At 38.0% G+C, this 19,130-nt stretch overlaps 1 protein-coding gene across 1 annotated transcript; it reads left to right on the forward strand.

Moving 5' to 3' along the window:
- Window positions 1–7,908: 7,908 nt before the first annotated feature.
- grxcr2 (glutaredoxin and cysteine rich domain containing 2) lies at window positions 7,909–18,765 on the forward strand. Its single transcript, XM_084940636.1, has 5 exons — window positions 7,909–8,423; window positions 8,912–9,095; window positions 10,693–10,802; window positions 15,507–15,734; window positions 17,443–18,765. The coding sequence occupies exons 1-5, from the start codon at window positions 8,367–8,369 to the stop codon at window positions 17,614–17,616; spliced, it is 753 nt and encodes a 250-aa protein (XP_084796762.1). The 5' UTR covers window positions 7,909–8,366; the 3' UTR covers window positions 17,617–18,765.
- The last annotated feature ends 365 nt before the right edge of the window (window positions 18,766–19,130 follow it).

The following is a 19,130-nucleotide window of genomic DNA, read 5'->3' on the forward strand; positions in this document are numbered from 1 at the left end:
CGAAATGATTGAATTCACAGTGATTCTTCCAAGATTTGGTTGCACCCTCCGACCAGCATCATCCATTGTGAGGTCGTGATTGACAACATGGTCAACAAGTGTTGCCCTAATTTCATTATGGATCTGCCTATGTATTTGACGTCTTCTCTCTCCCCCCCCCCTGCATCCTCACCCCTCTTCCACGATGCTGACCTACACACTATGTCCTGCTCGATTCATATATGCTTTCCAATTAAGGGTTCATGGGATTGATCGATGAGTGACTGTGAACAAGTGGCTTGTCATTGGTTACAACTAATACTTCACACACCTCCTTGTCAGTGAAAGCTGAAGTTGAAGAAATTGTTCAATTTCGGCGTCATTTCCAGGAAAAAATAATAATAAAAAAAGGTATAACATTTGCTAGACAGCATTTGAAAACGAATTCACCAATTTTGTATGTAATGACTCAAGCAATGAAATAAAGACTATTAGTTTTATTGGGAATGACTATTCAGCATCCAAAAGTATAGTTCATTTTGACTGACATGACATAAGCAAATGATAATGTTGTCGATGTTGTATGAAAGCAAGTGATACATGTCCAAGAGCATTTGCAATTTGTTCAGAGGAAGGAGACATTGCTACTATGATGTGCAAAAATGACTAAATGTTTGGAGGCTGCACTAATGGTTTTGAGAATTTTCATACTGATCTGAGAAAAGCACCAAGGTGACTGAGAAAAACTGTATTTACTATGTAGATGGTTTAAAATCAAGTGACCTCAGTCAGTTTGAATTCATTCAGTCTCCGGTGTCCTTGTCATATCCTGCAGATTATATACAACTTCAACTTCAATCACAATGTCTGCCTTTCTATGGGATGTACCAACAACATTATGTCCAGGTTGTCTTGTGGGCTTTGGTATGAGGTCATTCTATATGACTTTACCAGATAAGTTTGTCTATTCTGTCTCATCATGATTTGGAAAAAGTCACCTATGCCAAAGTCACCTATTACAGTTTCTTAGACCTTGGTCTCCCCCGCAAATGGTGCAGAATACAAGCAAAAGACTACTCATTGGTACTAGAAAATAGAAGCACATCACTCGTATCCTGGCTTCTCTGCACTCAACTCAATATTCTCAATATTTTACTAATTGTTTTTAAGGCTCTTAACAGGCAGGTTCTAACATATACCACCAACCCCATTTGTTTACATTCTGCCTCCAGTCTCTCAGCTCCACTGGGAAAGTTACATGCCCCAAGGTCACGCATCAAATCAAAAGTTCCCTCCATGTTCCCTCAGTGCTGCCTCCATCTCTGCTTTTAAGTCTAGGCTCAACACTCACCGTTATTCCCTGTCCTTTCCAGCCCACTAATCTTCCATTTGTTGTTATGTCTGTAACTCTGCTTCTCCTTCGCTGTTCTCTGGTTGTTGCTGTCAGTATACTGGTGAAGGTCTCTTAATCTGTGTCTCATGTATTTATCTATAATATTTTCATATTTTTATGGATATCTATCTATCTATCTATCTATCTATCTATCTATCTATCTATCTATCTATCTATCTGTCTGTCTGTCTGTCTGTCTGTCTATCTAATCAGTCAATGTAAGGTTTCTGTCACAGCTGCACTAAATCAACAGTGTTGCTAATAACCAAAATAATTTTGTTCATGTTTCTGTAATGTTAACTATATTAGTATTTGCAGTCACTTTAATCAAAATGATATTTTTAACACTGACATGTAATTATTGTCATCCATTAATTTTCAAATTTACTGCTTTACAAGCTGAAAAAAGCAGTAAAGCACATTAACATTTTTGATCAAGATGCCAAATTACAGTTATTTATTTGTATTCCTGAACAGAATAATTAGTTGTTTTTTTGTGGTTGAGTGTGATGCTTGAATAATTTCTGATTTCTCAGAGAAGTCCGGTGTGCCAAAACATCAGTTTAAGTATTACGTTTTTGACAGATTTGTAAAATATTTGTGTTTTCTGTAAATGAGTTATTCCTAAGCACCGTAGTTCCTACTACTATGTACCACATTTTGTTCAGTAAAAAGGTGTCTTGAATCGTGCTTTATGATAAATTTTACTTACATACTTAACTTAGTTACTTAGGACTTTAGCTAGACAACCTGAAAAGGTCCCACTGGGCTAGTTCTGTCAGCCAAGGCTGATTTATCAGTGACACATAATTCTATTGGTGGATTCTTAGCCTTCACATCAATAGGTTTGCTTAAGAAAAGCAACTTGTAACAATTACTCAAAATACTTCTGTATTTTTAGCCATGCTAGCGACAGTGTTCTGTCAGATGGATTGCTTGCTGTTACGTTGTTGCATCATTTGAGTGAGTTCATGCTGGTTAAGTAAAAAAGCCAGTATTTTATATTAATATTAAAAATAAAATAAAATAAAAAGTGCAAAATTAATCACAGCCCCATCTGTGCTTTTAACATTAACACACTAAACTGAGATGGTGACAAATAAATAGTGATGATTTATAATAAATCTTTGTTCGCAGCACTTCTCTCTATAAGTATAGTGTTAAAGGCGTCTAAATATATTTGAACTTTTGTACTTTAATTCTTTCCCTCTTCCACTTGAACTAACTTGTCTTGCGAGACTAACTTGTCTTGCTTGTGGGCACCACCTCAAGCCACCTTCAATTATTTTCTGGACAATGTAATCAAATAGACCTTGCAGCAAAATACAAAGCATAGTACGAGTGGAATGCTTATTCTTGGCCATGATTTCCCTGCCGCTGTCCTGAATCTCATTATGGCTGGGATTGCAGTTGGCAGAGACAGCCATGCATCATTTCTGAGACTTTTTTTTTCTTCCTGAAGATGAAATTAGAGTGGGGTGGAGAGGTCACTGCAGGAGGCCTTTGAAACATCCCAGACATGCGTTTCTGCATGTGCATAAGCTTTTATGAAAGCTGCACATACCATCATCACCAGCGAACAGCTAATTAAAACGAGATAGAAAATCAGTCCCAGTGAAATATTAAATATTAATTTCAGTGTTACTTGCCACATTTATCATTTGATAGACACTGTAATTAAGATAATGAAGTTTAAATGCATAAGTAGTTCTATTTAAAGCATTGCTGCTGTGGAAGAGATTTTTTTTTAAATGGCAGCTTAATTAAATTAAGTGTTAAAGGTTTATGCGTTGTCATCAAGTCTTTTTGTAAACTTGGACCACTAGCTCTCATGTGTTTTTTAAAAAATGTGATTCTTACAATATACACTTGCCTTTATTACTGTTAGGCTAAAAATTGTGGTGTGAAGTTATCAACCAGGGTTTTTTCCTGATCTACTCAATGACATTCATCAAAAAAAAAGAAGAAAACAAGAAGTTGTTCACACAGTAATTTTAGTTATACTATTTCATGTGTCTAGACAACATGTTATATCACCTGCAAATCGTAAATGTGATCTCTTTCTACAGTGAACATATGATAATTGTATTCCATTCAGTTAACACAGAAGAAACTGTCCCAGTCTATTGTCTGGGGTCCATTTTTTCTTTCTTTTTGTCTGTAACCTTCAGAAAAGATGTGACATTAGTGTGTTAGGAAATGTCTGAAGATAAATACAGTCTTTCAAATTCATCTGTAGCTTCATCACTCCTCCTTTATCTCTTCTTGGGTACCACCCTCATAGTCCCATCCATCTCTAATTTCAGCCTTTCAATTCTTTTAATTTCTGTCTTTTTCTCTTCCTCCTCCGATGCTCCTGCTCGCTCCTGCCTGTTAGTCTGCTAAGGGCAGAGCAGTAGAGTTAAAATGCGAGGTTGGTACTGAAACGGGTAGATAAAGAGAGCGAGGCTGTAGAATATAAGTGGTTTCATTAAAAATGGCAAAGCGCCTGTCCTTTTTTTCATAGTTATATACTCCTTAAATGTCACTAATTCCACCTTGCCCAAACCATTTGCCTTCACGATCATGACCAGGGTGGAGAAATTCTATTGTTGCTTGAAAATAGGCAGCTCGTGTGAGAGTCAGTCAATAACATCCCCCTTGGGAGGGTGTCAGAAAAAGAAAAAATAATGAGTATGTCTCCTGTGAGTGAGTTTTTCACCTCTCTCTCTCTCTTTTTGTTTTTTTTTTCATTTTATTGTTGCACTTACATCTGGAGAGACAAAGATGAGGAAACTTTGAGGGTATACACAAAAGGGTTGCAAGGACATATGCTGCCCTCAGGCCCTGAAAGTGAGACTTGTCTAGTAAAACACACCAACTTCCTTTGAGTGCGCTTAGATTCTTTGGGTTTGGGGGTGTGGATAATCAAACTTAGCCCACACTCGATAACTTAAATACAAAGTGTCTATGATTGATGTAGCATAAGGTAAGATGTGGTACAATAGCTGCGCAGGGTTTGAGGCATAAACAACTGAGAGGAGGCCATTAAATGTACACGGGGTGTAACAGACCAGAATTAGATTAAAAGATCTGGAGAGGAACAACATGCATTCATCTTAATAATTACTGATTTGTTGGTGCAATACAAGTTATAGTTGTAGTTCTAATTTACAAATCCAAATTTAGTACATAGATGTTGCATCAGGCCATCTGGGTGGCTGGACCTCTATTTGGATTTCAATTTGTGCTTCATTGAAGCTTCTTTTATTCACTTGAGTCAAAGGGCATTATCACCAGTACAGTAAAAACAAAACTGTTATTTCCCAGTTTTGATCACTGTCTTTAGAGCACTAAAAATGAATTAGGTGATTTATAAATAGACACCACGCATTGCACCTGAGTGATGAAGCTCATACTGAATATTTTATTGGGGGAGCTTTAATGGGGATAATAGAATATACATGAACTGTTAATGTGGAGACACAGAGATACGCATTTACAGTGGCAATCATTTAAACCGAAAGCAGCAAGAATCCTGGCACATTAAATGATTCCTTTATTGCGATGCACCCAAAACAATTTCTCGCCTGAGTAGGCATACTTGCTTGTTCTGCAGTCTGATTAAGCTGACTCTCGGTCACGGAAGAGACAAGGGAGGCTCTCTGTGTGATCTGAATGCTCTCACCCCCTACTTTAAGACCATCCATTCCCTCTCGATTTAATAACAGTCATCTGTAAGGATAATTGTGAGATTGATCTCGACATGCATGGGGTAAATGAGATCCATTTGTTAGATTAGTGTTTGTTCTGTAAAATCGCTTCTTGAAGATGCAGGGAAAAAGTTGCCACTGCCATCAGCAGTTTCAAACTTTGAATAAGAAAACTGTGTAAACAGAGCAATTCAAATAGCTATCGGTATATTCCAGATCCATTGTTTACATAGGATTTACACAGGTTTTTGGAAAATAGATGCACATACTCACTGACACACAGATACACACAAGGTCCCACACGTGATACCAGTATGATGATGACCTACAACTGACTAAGCAGAGGGGATGCAGAATTTTCTTATAGTACCTCCACTCAAAATTGTGGCTGAAATCTTAAATTACTCTTTATATTTGTGGATAAAGCTTAAATCACTGCTGATCAAACTCAGTTAGTCCTAATAATAGTCTGATGGGCCAATTCTGGAAAAGATGAAGAACACAATTAGAGATATGAGTGACCCCTTTATATGATGAGATCATTTGAAAAACAGAAAAACATTGTTTATCAAAGGCATTAGAGAGGCATCAAATATCAGTCTTGTACATAGTGTAAAATTCAGTTTCTCCTGGAAATCAGTGTATTCCTTTGCTCATATCAAAGACCCTCTTAGAAAGGCTTAAACTTGAGAAAGTGTGTGGCTCCATTTGGTGGACAGTGTAACATAATGTACTGTTTTGGATTTGATATAATATCTATTAAAAGGAAAACTTCCACAGCACTGCTTAATTGGGCAAGTTGTGAACATTTTTTAGGGCTCTGTGCTGTTCTGTGAAAAACTAACTCAACCCATGGTTCAGTAGCTTGTAGAACAATCTTTAGTGGCAATAACCTGAAGCGATCTTTTTCTGTATGACCTCATCACTCTGCCACATCGTTGTAGAGGAATTCTGGCCCTCTATTCTTTACAATGTTGTTTAAATTCACTGAAATTTGCAGACATTTGTTTATTCACAACTCTAAGGTCTCACTAATGCTTATCAATCTTGTTGATTAAATGCAGTTTAATTGGGTTGAGGTCTGCACCTTCCCTGGGCCTTTTTCAGCCATTCTATTATAGATGTTTTGTTATATTTGGGGTCATCGTACTGTCACATGACTCTGGCTATTGGACAGATGGCATCACATATGACTCTGGAACACTTTGGTAAACTGAAGAGTTCATGGTTGACTCGATGACCTCAAGGTGCCCAGGTCCTGTGGCAGTACTTGACAGTTGGTATGAGGTATTTGTGCTGATATACTGTGCTCTTTTTATATACCATTATACCAGAAGTCTTGTGGTTTGTTCAGATGCAACTTTGCAAACCTAAGTTATGTTGCCATGTTCTTTTTAGAGAAAAGAGACTGTAGAGTTTGTGATGTAGTTCATTGATTGTGACATTGTTTTATCATACACTCAAAAAAGATGTATGTTCATACTTGCAGATGACCAATTAATCAAGTTCATTTGTTTAGCAGCACCTGGCTTCTACGTATCCTCTTAATTTCTATGGAAGCTATAGGTTTAGCTTTCACTGGACATCACAGAGTTCTATGAAAACTTTTGTCCACTATACTATGCTATAACTATAGGTAGCAAAAAGATCTCTGCATCAATAAAGCAAAACATTTGAATCCCAATAAAATGTTCATATAAAAAAATCATTGTGGTCATTTTTCCGTACCATTTGAACTTACTCATGCTTGAAGTTTGTCCAGAAAAGGCACAGAGGAGTGCTCTAAGTTAGCGGTCCCCAACCCCTGGGCCATGGACTGGTATCGGTCCGTGTCCCGTGAGTCGCTTGGTACCAGGCCACGAGTGTTGAGGCTCGCATGTGAAATTTATGGTTTTCAGAGTTTTTATCATTATTTTTTAAATCATTTTTATCGTTAACTCGGTTTCCCTGGGTTTCTTCCTGTGTGTTATGAAAAAAAATCTGTTTTTTTGGTACCGGTACTGGGTTTTATTTTGTTGTATTTATCCGCGACACCTTAAAGACCGGTCAGTGAAAATATTGTTGGATATAAACCGGTCCGTTGTGCAAAAAAGGTTGGGGACCGCTGCTCTAAGTTCATGTCTGTAAATCACAATGTTGAAGCCTAAACCAATGTTTAGTAATATTTATTTCATGTCTGCATTGAAGTAACCTTCAATTTTTTGTGAAGGACTAACATTTGGGATATTTGATATTTCTGTATCCAAAATCTTCTGGAATGTCTGTGAAGTCTTAACTCATGGAGCAAAGGTGATTTTGAGGTTGTGGTGATTCTGGGCACATCGTGCCAGAATTCCCTCAATTTGCAGACATGGATAACAGGTATAATGGGAAAGTTCTTATAATCCTATTGCATAGTCCACTTGAAAGACTCATATGTAGAAGGTACCTTCATAGTGCAGGTAGCACAGAGTCACACTGAGAGGTCACACAGAGGTCTTCTTGGAGCCTTGTGTTCACTCTTTGTTGATGAAATTTACATCAATCAGACCCAAGCACATATAAATTAGAACACTAGTGTTTCACTTCCAGGGCACTTCAGATTAGACTTTCAGGGATGAGCCACTCAATCTGTTAACAGTATAATAATGTGAAGACACATTACAAAAGTAATATGTTATTTCAGTCAGATGCCACTTGAAGCTCGCTAATTATAGAGATATTTTGATAAGGCTAAATGTTTTCTTTATGACAGCAACAGACATCAAATGCCATGTTTACTTTCCACCACAGATACTCTCGGCTCCTGTCCAATGACAGGCTGCAGCTACAACTATCTAACAACTCCCACATGTACCCATACTCACTGCCTTACTCTCTCTTTCGCTCCATTTTGCACACAAACACACAGAGCAACACGCAGGCTCCAAATGCTTTCTATTTTTGTGATCATAATTATTTGATGACAGGGCTTCTGGTTTCGCAACCACCCTTTTGTACACTCGATCTATCTGTGAATAATTTAGCACTGAGAGCTAGAAAGGTGGGTCCCTTAAAACAGCAGGTACAGGCAAACTCTGGAGGCAGGACACAGAGAGAGAGCATTGCCATCCTATCTTTGTCATCCGCCCACTCCTTACTTACAGCTCTTTAGTCCGGCTGCTGTGCTTCCATCGAGCTGTATATTAATCCAAGTTTGAATTTATCCATCCTTACAAACAACCCTTCAGCACAGCAGGCTCCACGGTGTCCAGCTAGAAGAAGGTAAGGAGCTCATTGGATGGAGTGACCCCCTTTCTGCATCCACTCTTCAATCAGCCATCATGGAGGAACTCCAGAGAAAACTGAATCAGCGCTATGAAGACACCAAGCCAAGAAAGGTGAGTTCTTATGACACCACTTTATTTTGAAATTATAGGTTTCACCGTTATAAATGTTTCAGAGGAAAAGACATGTTAAGGTCGTTTCAATTATCAAGCCTCCTCTTTCTCTCTTTTTTCTAAACAATTGCAAAACTATTAGCAGGTGATTTTAAGCACATAGTTAAAGAGTTCTCTGTTTGCAGCTCATGCTGTGAAGCTGCAAATAGAGAATGACACAGGACTGTTGATGTGTGTATTAACATTCTGCAAATATTTGCACACATGGTCAGATACCATATTTTTCTGCTTATGAACCTACCTATATTCTATTTATTTATATAGCCCCACTCACAGCAACAATCACCTCAACGTGCTTTGTACTATAAGATAAAAGAAACTCTACAGTTACTTGTTAATCACTCATTAGTTACTAATTAATGTTTTTGGTGTGACAAGCAACAACAAGCAATGGAATCAAAGATGTCACCTTCCACTCCAAACTGCAGGTGAGGTTCAAGCTGGCATCATCCTACAGTGGCCGAGTGCTGAAGCACGTGTACGAGGACGGTCAAGAGCTGGACAGCCCCGAGGAGAAATACCCTCACAGCTTTATCCACCGCAAAATCCCTCCCAGCCACCTCGAGATGGAGCAGCTCTGTGGGTTTGAGGACACTCATGGAGACCAACAGAGTGGGTTTTTACTTTATATGCATGGTTGCCCTTAGGATTGTTTGTTTGGGCAGTACTGCATGTAAACTGGGAGCAGGCAAGGCAAGCAAGGTGTAGTTGTTTGCATAAAGTGATCTTTTTTTCCACCATTAAAGTAAAAACATGCACAGTTAATCCAGTAACATGAATCCAGTAGCATAAAATGAATTTAAAGCCCATTTTGATGTTGGTGACCGAGATGATTATTTGACTGCCTAATCAATGTATTTAAAGGTACTGTGTGTAAAATTTCCCCACTAGATGTCAGTAGTTTCAGTCAGCTGAATTCTCTTTTCTTACCCTCCCAGTTCAAATGCATAGTCCTAACTATACCGGCTGCTGTAGTGCAGAATTCTCTGGCTGCTGTTCATCTGTAGTGATCGTAAGGTGTCAGTGTTACCTCACCTGCAAATATGCCAGGTGTCCACTTCTATTTGCGCTGGAGGAGGCTGTAAAACTTTATAAAAGGTGTACAATACAAGTAGATGAAGCTCATTTCTGTCTCATGACAGTGATACTGAAGTGAGTTGCTGAGAATATCCTGAACGTTTATGTTGGTTAGCATTGTTGGTTTTGCTGCTATTAGCTGGCGTTAGTAAAACTCTTTTGAAGTGGAGCTAACAATGTGGGAGTCAAACACTTAACAAATAAACTTTCATATGATCTGAGAATGTAATCACACTATTTATCAGAGGAAAAGTGTGATTATTTTTAGGACACTCAAGTTTAAGATTAGCTGGTATAATGGGAGTTTATAACCAGCTAATGTTGTTGATTAGTCAGCTGTTAGTCATCTGTTTCTTGCTTGATGATCTTGAAGCTTTATGCAGGTCTACTGTACACATCTCTAAGTAGATTTATGGTCATTGATTAAATGAAGTATCTTCATCTTTGATTGTACTTTACATACATTTAGATATTCTAAATTTATAAATTGTATTGTCCTATTTCCATCTGTCTCAGTCTGTGGCTGAGAGAGTTGTGCCACGTGTGTGAATTCTGCATGGTCTACTGGTTGCCATCTACATCAGAGGGCAAAAGAATTGCAACAGACGGCAACAAATGCATTATTTGTCACAGCCGATTGCTGTATTATCACAAATAGATTGGGGAAATAAGATAGCAATCTGAACCCATCTTATTGCCACTTTATCACCATTTTATCACTGTTTTGATGCAACAGAGTTGGTTTGAAGAGGGCAACTGACTAGAGTGGCCTCAAGCCTCGTCTCCCTCTTCAAAGCGACCATTTCAAAGGCAGAGCGATTGCAAGTTGATTGGACACGGTCGCAATATTTTAAGTGTTCCACAACTTATCCACACCCAATAAGAAAAACAGCTCTAAGGAAATGGACTCTACCACTTTGGATGTCTTTTGCTGGTCCACACTCCCACCAGCCGCTTTGGATACCACTGTTTATAGGCTTGGTTTCAGTAGTTGGCTCTAAGTGATCACTGCACATCGATGTGTTAGAAATAGAGCACATGCTGTTGCTACAGATGAAAACTGCACTTGAGTCTGTAATACTGTATACAAGTTCTCACTGTAGCCTGACAACATGTTTTATTCTGTACCCAGGTGTCTATCCTCCAACAGGGCTCATAGCCCAGAGAATAAATGTATATAGAGGAATGGGCAGCTACAAACCTGCAGTTGGCCAGACTGAGGAAGGAGAGGGAGACAGCAAGGTAAAAATCCAGAATTTGATATTATATTTTAGTTGAGTTATTGTAGGTTTTTCACTAACAGTGACAATTATATATGTCTGTTTTTCTCAAAATTTTAAACACATTGTTTTCAGACTTCATTAATTTAAAGAACTCTATGTTTGGGCATGAATTGTGAGGCTAGGAATGTGCTTTATGCATAGGTCTAGGCTGAGGTGTCAGATTTCATGAAAGGTGCTTCATTTGTAACATAAGAAGAAGTCATGGGAAAAAAAAATAAAGATTCTTTCAGCTGCTCCTTTTGCAAGAGGTTGCATATTTGATTTGCACAGATTTTTTATGCCGGATGCCCTTTCTGACGAAACCCTCCCAGGCATTCGTGTCTTCTCCCTGATCCTGAGCTGGGAAACTTAACTGCTAACTGTTAACTGCTGAACTACAGATTATTTTCCAACTTACAAATAAATCATATATGATGGTCAAGATCAATGCTTTACTCGCATATACAAGTAAAACATTTACTTTTGACTCACTGACTTGTTGCATCTTACAGCATATGGTAAACAAGATAGTTATTCATCAGCGTCACGTTTTTGAGCTAGAGGATACCAGAGAAAAGGCTTTGACCTCATCTTAGATCGTTCTAAGTTTGTGTTGTACACTTGCTACATAAGGACCTGAAATTTGGGTCTAAGTCAGTTTAAAGGGTTGAGAAAACACAGAAGTCAGTGTGACTGCTTTTAATCTTATGGACTACTGAAAGTCGTGAAACTGTAACTGTTTGGTTTTTACATTAATCTGGGTGCACTCCATGCTATGGCATGACAAGTTTTCAGTCAATGGCTATATGGGAATCACATTGTTTGTGCAGAAATGCTATGAAACTGTTAGTTTTGTTTAAAAAGAAATGGTAACTATGCGTGTTTTTTTGTGCTAGCACATCAGTTATCTGTGATGTGTAGATACAACACCACTTAATCTCTTAAGCAGCATGCTTTTTTTTTTAAATTAATTAATATAAGTGTTTAGTGCCTTTTTATTTTCACTGCTCTCTGTGCACTGCAAACTGGTGTTTACTGGTTTTATCATGTCATTAGCAACAAATGTGAACAATTTTGTAGCATTTTTTTTAATGCAATGGCATCTGTGCTGCATGTTTTCTGCCACCCATCAGCTGTTATGCCACACATGGCAGTTAAAATGTGTTTATATGCAAACTGTATATAATTGTTCAAGGTTTTGCCAAAAAACAAGATTAATTCAGTAAATACGTTTTGGACACTGTCCATTTGGTTCTGATAATTCAGATTTTGTAAATTCTGAAAGACTCTAATTCACTTGTCAGTTTAAATGAGCTGGAACCAAAACAGTCAGTCGCTATTAAGAGTTTCACGAACGATTTAGTTAACTTTTATTCTCAAGAAAACATACTGGCAACGAAATTGAGTCATTAGCATCTCAATGATGCTTTATGGAAAGCATAAAGTGTCATTGTTTCTCTCTGCATATAAAATGAAAGCACTGATATACAGACACTTAGGGTTACAGTGGAACAATGTATACATAAAAAAGAGGCTGGCCAGTATCAGCTGTACCTTGTGATATTCAGATTGGTCCAGATTGGTATATGAAACAGTATATAATGCACAAACAAATACTTTGGGTTTGTAAAAGTTTTCTCATCACATTGTTTTGCAATAACCATCCCTGTCTACAGCATGTACTGTAAATCACAGCACATCACAGCTGACCAAATATCAACGGTTGTCTCCATGGGCAGTTCGTAGCTACTTTGTGGCATATACTGTAGAGGAAGCTTGATAACTTACATGCATCAGTTGATTTAGAATAATACATTTATAGTTTTGGCAAATACACCATCTGGATTTAATGATAGCAATTATCTGTCTTCATTAATAGTTTTTTTTATGTAAGAAAACTAAAAATAATTTTTGACAAGAATAAAAGCCAATCAAGACAAAAACTAATGTTTCATAAACTTAATAAACTCTTAAACTCATAAACTCTTAATCGCACTTTTCTTATATTTATGTGCCACCCAATTATTGAACTTTTTTTTTTTTTTTAGATTTTCTGTCATGTGAAAAAGAGTTTTCATTGTAGATGCTTGTGATTAACTGTGACCACCTCTGTGAAAGCAGAAGATTTCTGCTCTGGAGCATTCAGGTGTGTAAAAAAACAATGCAGACTTATCAACAAATTTAGCCCAAAGTCAGACCATGCGATGCTAAAAGAAACACCAACGAGCTATACCGCAGATTTTACAGATTTGAGCTAGCAATTAACTGTAAATTTCTAATATATTTGGTTTAATGAATGATCTTGAGTTCTATATTATGCAGATCAAGATTTTTTTGTTTTGTTTTTACACTGTTTACATGATCTTCTCAATATGTTTTATGGCCAGTTGTCACACCTAAAAACTGATTTCAGTGATTTACACTATACACTATACACATGCATAGTAAGAGTCCATGTACTGAAAAGCAAGCAGACACACCACAGTAAAGCATTACACAATTATCAGTGAATGCAAAGTTATGTAATAATTAATTTATGGCTACACAAAAACAAAACATACAATCCAGATTTAAAATATGAAACAGGGATCTTAGGCAATTAGAACATCAGCTGCATGCTGCTCAATGAAATTTGTGCAACAAAAGCAATAAAATTGTTAATCTGACTGAAAAATGCATTTTTACTGAGCTACAACGGCAGCAGCTTCATTAGTGCAGCAGGCTAAAAGGGAGGTCAGCCACATTGCCTGCTGGCTTGATGTCAGTTTCATTCCTTTATCCTCCAAACAAAGGAATGCTTGGCCCTGGTCACCAAGTCAGTATTTAGCACATTTATCAGTAGAGAGCAGCAATCTGGAGTTAGCTTATCCTTTTAGGGCATTATTGAAAGGATGGCACGGTGGTTCTACAGAGGTCCCTCACCTAACAAGGTTTAATGATAATTCTAGGCTGCATTATTTTAGGGTTTCACTCTCAGTTTTAAAGTAAGAGAGATAAATTGAATCAATATGTTTCTTTTATTTTGCTTGTATATTTTTCATATTTTCATATATATATGTATTAAAAATTTTTTTTTACATCATCCTGAATACTACAGAGAGTGTGAACATGAGTCTGGATTCAGTAAGACATCCCTGCATAATAAGATGAAGGTTGCCAATCTTCTCTGGTTGCTTTGTTCCCACAGAAAGCAGCCATCAAAATAACAAAGGGTTAAATGTAATGAAGAATTTTTTTTTTTTAAAAAAGCTCTAAAATAGACATGGTGAAGATGACCTCGAACCTTGAACCGGATGGTTTACAGCAGCAGAAGACCACACTGGGATGCCAGTCATGTCAGCTGCAAACACAGAGTCTATTTGCGCGGTTCTCCAAAACTGTGCGATAGAAGATTGGTCTGATGGGTCTCGATTTCTGCTGCAGCATCCGGATTATAGGGGTCAGAATTTGGCATAACCAAATGGGGGTGGTATAATGGTATGTGGGATATTTTCTTGGCATAATTTGGGATCGTTAGTACCAACACCACAGCCTACCAGAGTATTTTTTCTAACCATGTCCATCAATGGCACAGTGTATCCATTTTCTGATGACTGCTTCCAGGAGTATAGCATAAAATGTCACACAGCTCAGATCAACTCAAACTGGAATCTTAAACATACAGTAACAAGGAGTTTGATATATTCAAATGGCCTGCACAGACACTAGAGCCCAGTCCAACAGAGCGAATAGGATTTGCATCATGAATGTGCTGCTGACAAATCTGCAGCGACTCTGTGATGCTGTCAGATTAATATGGACCAAAATCTCAGGGGAGTGTTTCCAGCACTTTGTTGAATCCATGCCATGAAGAATAAAGGAGTTCAGAAGGTAAAAGGGGGTCCAAGCAGATACTAGTAAGGTGCACCTAATTAAGTGGCCAGCGAATATAATGTATATAAAAAGTATCGATATTTGTCATTATTAAAGATAGGATAAGATAAAATAACTCTTTATTGTCATTGCACAGTCATACTTACAATAGTACAGTGAAACTGGAAAACTATCCCACGTCAGACACAACACAGTAAACTTTAAAGTGGATAAAAAGTACAAAAATGGTATGAATAATAGATTAAAGAATAAATATTTGCACATTATTGCCCCCCAAAACAGTGCCGGTAGATAGACAATTAGGTCAGCTGTTAGCATTGATTAGGGCTATTGCCCTGTTCAGATGCACTGTTTCATTGTCTAGATAACCACTGAGGATGTGCATGTTTTTCTAGACAAGCGATGACACTTTTCAACATGAAATCTTTTTTTCTTAATATCAGAGAGCAGTTGGAGTTGGGAAATGTAGACGACATCTAGCATATGTATAAGTTAATTAAAATTATTTGTCTGTTTGGGCCTAATTGTCATGAAACAGCTGTGTGGCAGACAGAATGCAGACTCAGATGCAGGACTGGGGAGATGTGAATGAACGAAATAAAATCAACTTTAATGTTGTAGCTTACAAGAATACACAAGAACTAAAAATCATAAATTTCTTCCTAAAAACCAAAAAGAAATCATGAACCAACAAAACTCATAATTCTGGATGAGAGACATATGGACATAGACAGACACAGACAACAACATGGCACTGATGTTGTTAATAGAAAATGATGCAGGATTATCTGATATTTTATATTTCTTTCAGTCCCCAGTGTTGGACTTTGGTAAGATAATCATCTATACCAGCAATCTGCGCATTATCAAAGCACCGCAGAAGAAGCCTGAAATGTTTCGGCAGCACACAGTGCCTCTCATTGACTTGGAAGGATACCCAAAGGCCAAGGAAAGGGGGAGCAGGAGGAGGGCTAAAGCAGTTTTCACACAGGAGGAGGCGGAGAAGGAGGAGAAACAGATCTGCGACACTGATACCAAGGTAATGATCCTTGGTCAAATTATTCTCAGTGGTGTGGTAAGGTTTTATCACCCCATTTCTGTTTCTTGCTTTTCTCACTCTCGCCATGTCCTCCTCCCCATCCCACTTTCTCTGCATGTGTCTTCAGCCATCTTTTCTTCACTTTATCTTTGCTTTCAAGAAAACAACTGCAGGATCTTCTTCTGTTTCTGCCTCACACCAAAGTCTCCTCTGTGTTTCCTTGTAAATGCAAACTTGTTTGTATCCTTATTTTCTTTCTTTTCTACCTTCCTGCTGCAACAGCCACCAACCTATTGTCCTAGTGTTATCTGACAACTGTGAACAAATACTGATGAGTCCACAGTTTTACTCTGCCCTTGCAGCATCTGCCTGCTGCTTACCAGCCAGCAAGGATACCCAGGTCGCTATTATTCCCTCCCTCTCACCTCCTTGGATGATTACTGTTCTCTTCTCCCTTATCCCTCCATCATTTTCTCAGCTCTCTTGTTATTTTCACATTTTCTCCGCCTCCATACAAGTTCATTCTCAGCCTGTTTTTTGTTTTATATTTCGTCATCTCACTCCTGTTTGTTCCGTTCTCTTCTTCACCATCTTTAGCAGCGGCAATTCATTATATTCATCGTCTTCCTTTTTTTCCAAGAAGAGCTTAGATTCACACTTGATTTTATACATGAAAATTCTCTGCAACTGTTGGACAACAATCTGGACATGAACCTGATTGTGAAATAATAATAGCTGAATATACAAGCATCCTTATGTTTATCTTGGAGTCACCAAAGCTATAAGTGAGAACATAAACTGTAATTGAAAGACAAACCTTACCTGCCCCTTTGCCTTGTGAATTTCAGCACCATTTTATTTTTGTAGCTGCTTTCTGCTGGAAAATACTGTGTCCTGTTTTATATGACTCTGTTGTATTGCACTCATATAGAAGCAAATAATGGGCCCTACTAAAGCAGCACCTTTAGAGGGTTTTTTGTTGTTGTTGACTTTTTTTTGTGTGTTATAGACTTTTTTCTGGCTGACCCTTGCATACCAAGCTGTCTAGCTCTTCCATTTACAACAATTTGGGACTCATGAAGGATCTAAGTGAATATGTTTTTTTTTTTTTTTAATTATCCTGTTTCAAATGTAACCTCACAGCTCAGCTTCTGTTTCTGTTCAGTCATCATTCGGTTGATAACATACAGAGCAGCTGCTCATTACTGTAAACTTTGCAATAATGACCAACTGGGTATAATAAATGACAGACTGGCTGGACATTATCCTGCAGCACAGCTACTTACCACAGCCATTTAATTAGAAATATTATTGGAAAAATTCTTTGTATCATTAAGGTTTCTAGTGTTTTGCCAGCAGGCACGCCAGTTATACATGATAGCGGCGTTAATGTTTGCTGATTATGACGCTGCCTTTGGTGGCATTGTAAATGTTTGTGTTAACTTTAAGTGGAAAACTGTGTTTTATTATCAGAAACAGATGTTTGTAATTCAAAAGCAACAAACCTCACATTTGCACACATTTTTCATACAGGCCTTCAGATATGGGGGGACATGAGCCTTTCCTTCAAACTTGACCGACTCCCCTTTTCGGCTCAATCTTTATCCCTGCATCCCCTCTCCTTTTCACCCCTTCCTCCCTTTGTGACCCCTTTGCTTACCTCACAGGACCCCTCTTCCATCTCCTAATGTGTTTTTTCTGTCTCCAGGAGGCTGACAGCTGCCAGCATTGTGGCGGTTCGGGCTCCGCTCCCTGCTCTCTGTGTCACGGTAGCAAGCTGTCCATGCTGGCGAACCGCTTCAATGAGTCCATCAGTGATCTGCGTTGCCAAGCCTGCTACCCCTATGGTCTGGAGAAGTGCCAGTCCTGCTCCAGTAAATAGCACCATTTGGCTGACACCCATATCTGGCAGTGAGAGAGCGAGCGTGTGAGTGAGTGAATGAGAGTGTGTGGCTGAGTGAGTGTAAGCCCAGTGTGCTACGGGTTTTTCAGAATTGTCTCAGTGGCAGTATTGCTCTAATCCAAAACGTTCTTGGTGGGGTGTTTCGAAGCACTACTAGGAAACATAAGCCATCATTGGACATTGGAGAGGGGGATTGTGACTGTGGGCACAAAATCATAAAATACAATTACTGTGTGCAGTGAACATGGCTTGCGATAACACAAATACATAATCGCTTTTTTTTGTTGTCACGTTATTTTGCATCTGCTGCCTTCATCCTGATAAAACCTGGTTCCACAACAGAGTTATCATTTTAATTAAAATGATGCAAACATTTCACAGTTTATTGTGTCTACTGGGAAGGGTTCCCTGTTCATAGCTCCCCTGTCTATTCACCAGAGACACTGAAACCTTTTTCACTTGAACATAATGGGTTGTACCGGGATAATTGATGCTATTATTTTTTAGAAAAATACAGAGAGGAATGAGACAAATGGGACTGTTTGATAAACGGCGACAGCAATAATCAGGAGATGATGTTTAATGTGAGTTCCCCCCAAATAACGGTGTTACTGCAACACAGACGTGCGTGCTTTTCTCGTTGGTGGGGGGTAAATATGCAAACTTTTTAAACCACTTTTCATCTCAACAGATAATAAATGTTTGACATTCTCAGTATTGATTTCAGATGGTGTGTTAATAATAAAAAGTCTAAGAGGTGTTATGGATGAAAATATGAATGAAAATAATGATTTAAATGACAGAAGTGAAGTGAAGAAGTATTGTAGACCAGCTCAGCTCAGGAGATTGGGATTGTTTTGTAACATTTTTAGATCATTTAAAGATATATCTACACATTTTTTGGGGGGGTGAATTAATTAAATAAAAATACCTGAATACCTTTTCAATGTTTTTTATTTTATTTTATTCATTATTGTTTTAAAGTTTAGCTTTTGATGCAAAAAGGATTGTTGTATGGATCAGATTACTCTGTCCTCTGTATAATCCACATCCCAGGGTGCCCATGGAGATGTGTTTTTATGGCAACATTTCAGATCTTATCTATTAAAACAGTGATGCTTGCAGTGAGCATATGTTTTATTGACTTTATTCCTAAAAGCCTTATGCGTCACTCTCTGTCTCCAATCATACATGTTTGATTACCTAAAAGTCTTTCCTCAGATGGCTGTTTTTACTGTGAGTTAGTTGTTTATTGTTACAAATTTGAAAAATAGGAAACATGCAACACGCCACATAATCCCCAGTGTCTGCATCGTATTCATTGCACCTCAAATCAAAGGCAATCAACCATATTACTTTCTATCGTGACATTTGAGGATGATTTAACAGAGAAGGAAAACAAAATTAAATCTTTTTGCCTCACTGGGAAAGGCTTTTAATAGCTCTGACACTGCTGTTGTCAGCTTTGAGTGATCACCTTCATGCATTTGATT

This window comes from Perissodus microlepis, chromosome 10, assembly GCF_051167445.1.
Source record: "Perissodus microlepis isolate ML-2025 ecotype Zambia chromosome 10, ASM5116744v1, whole genome shotgun sequence".
NCBI classification, from domain to species: Eukaryota; Metazoa; Chordata; class Actinopteri; order Cichliformes; family Cichlidae; genus Perissodus; species Perissodus microlepis.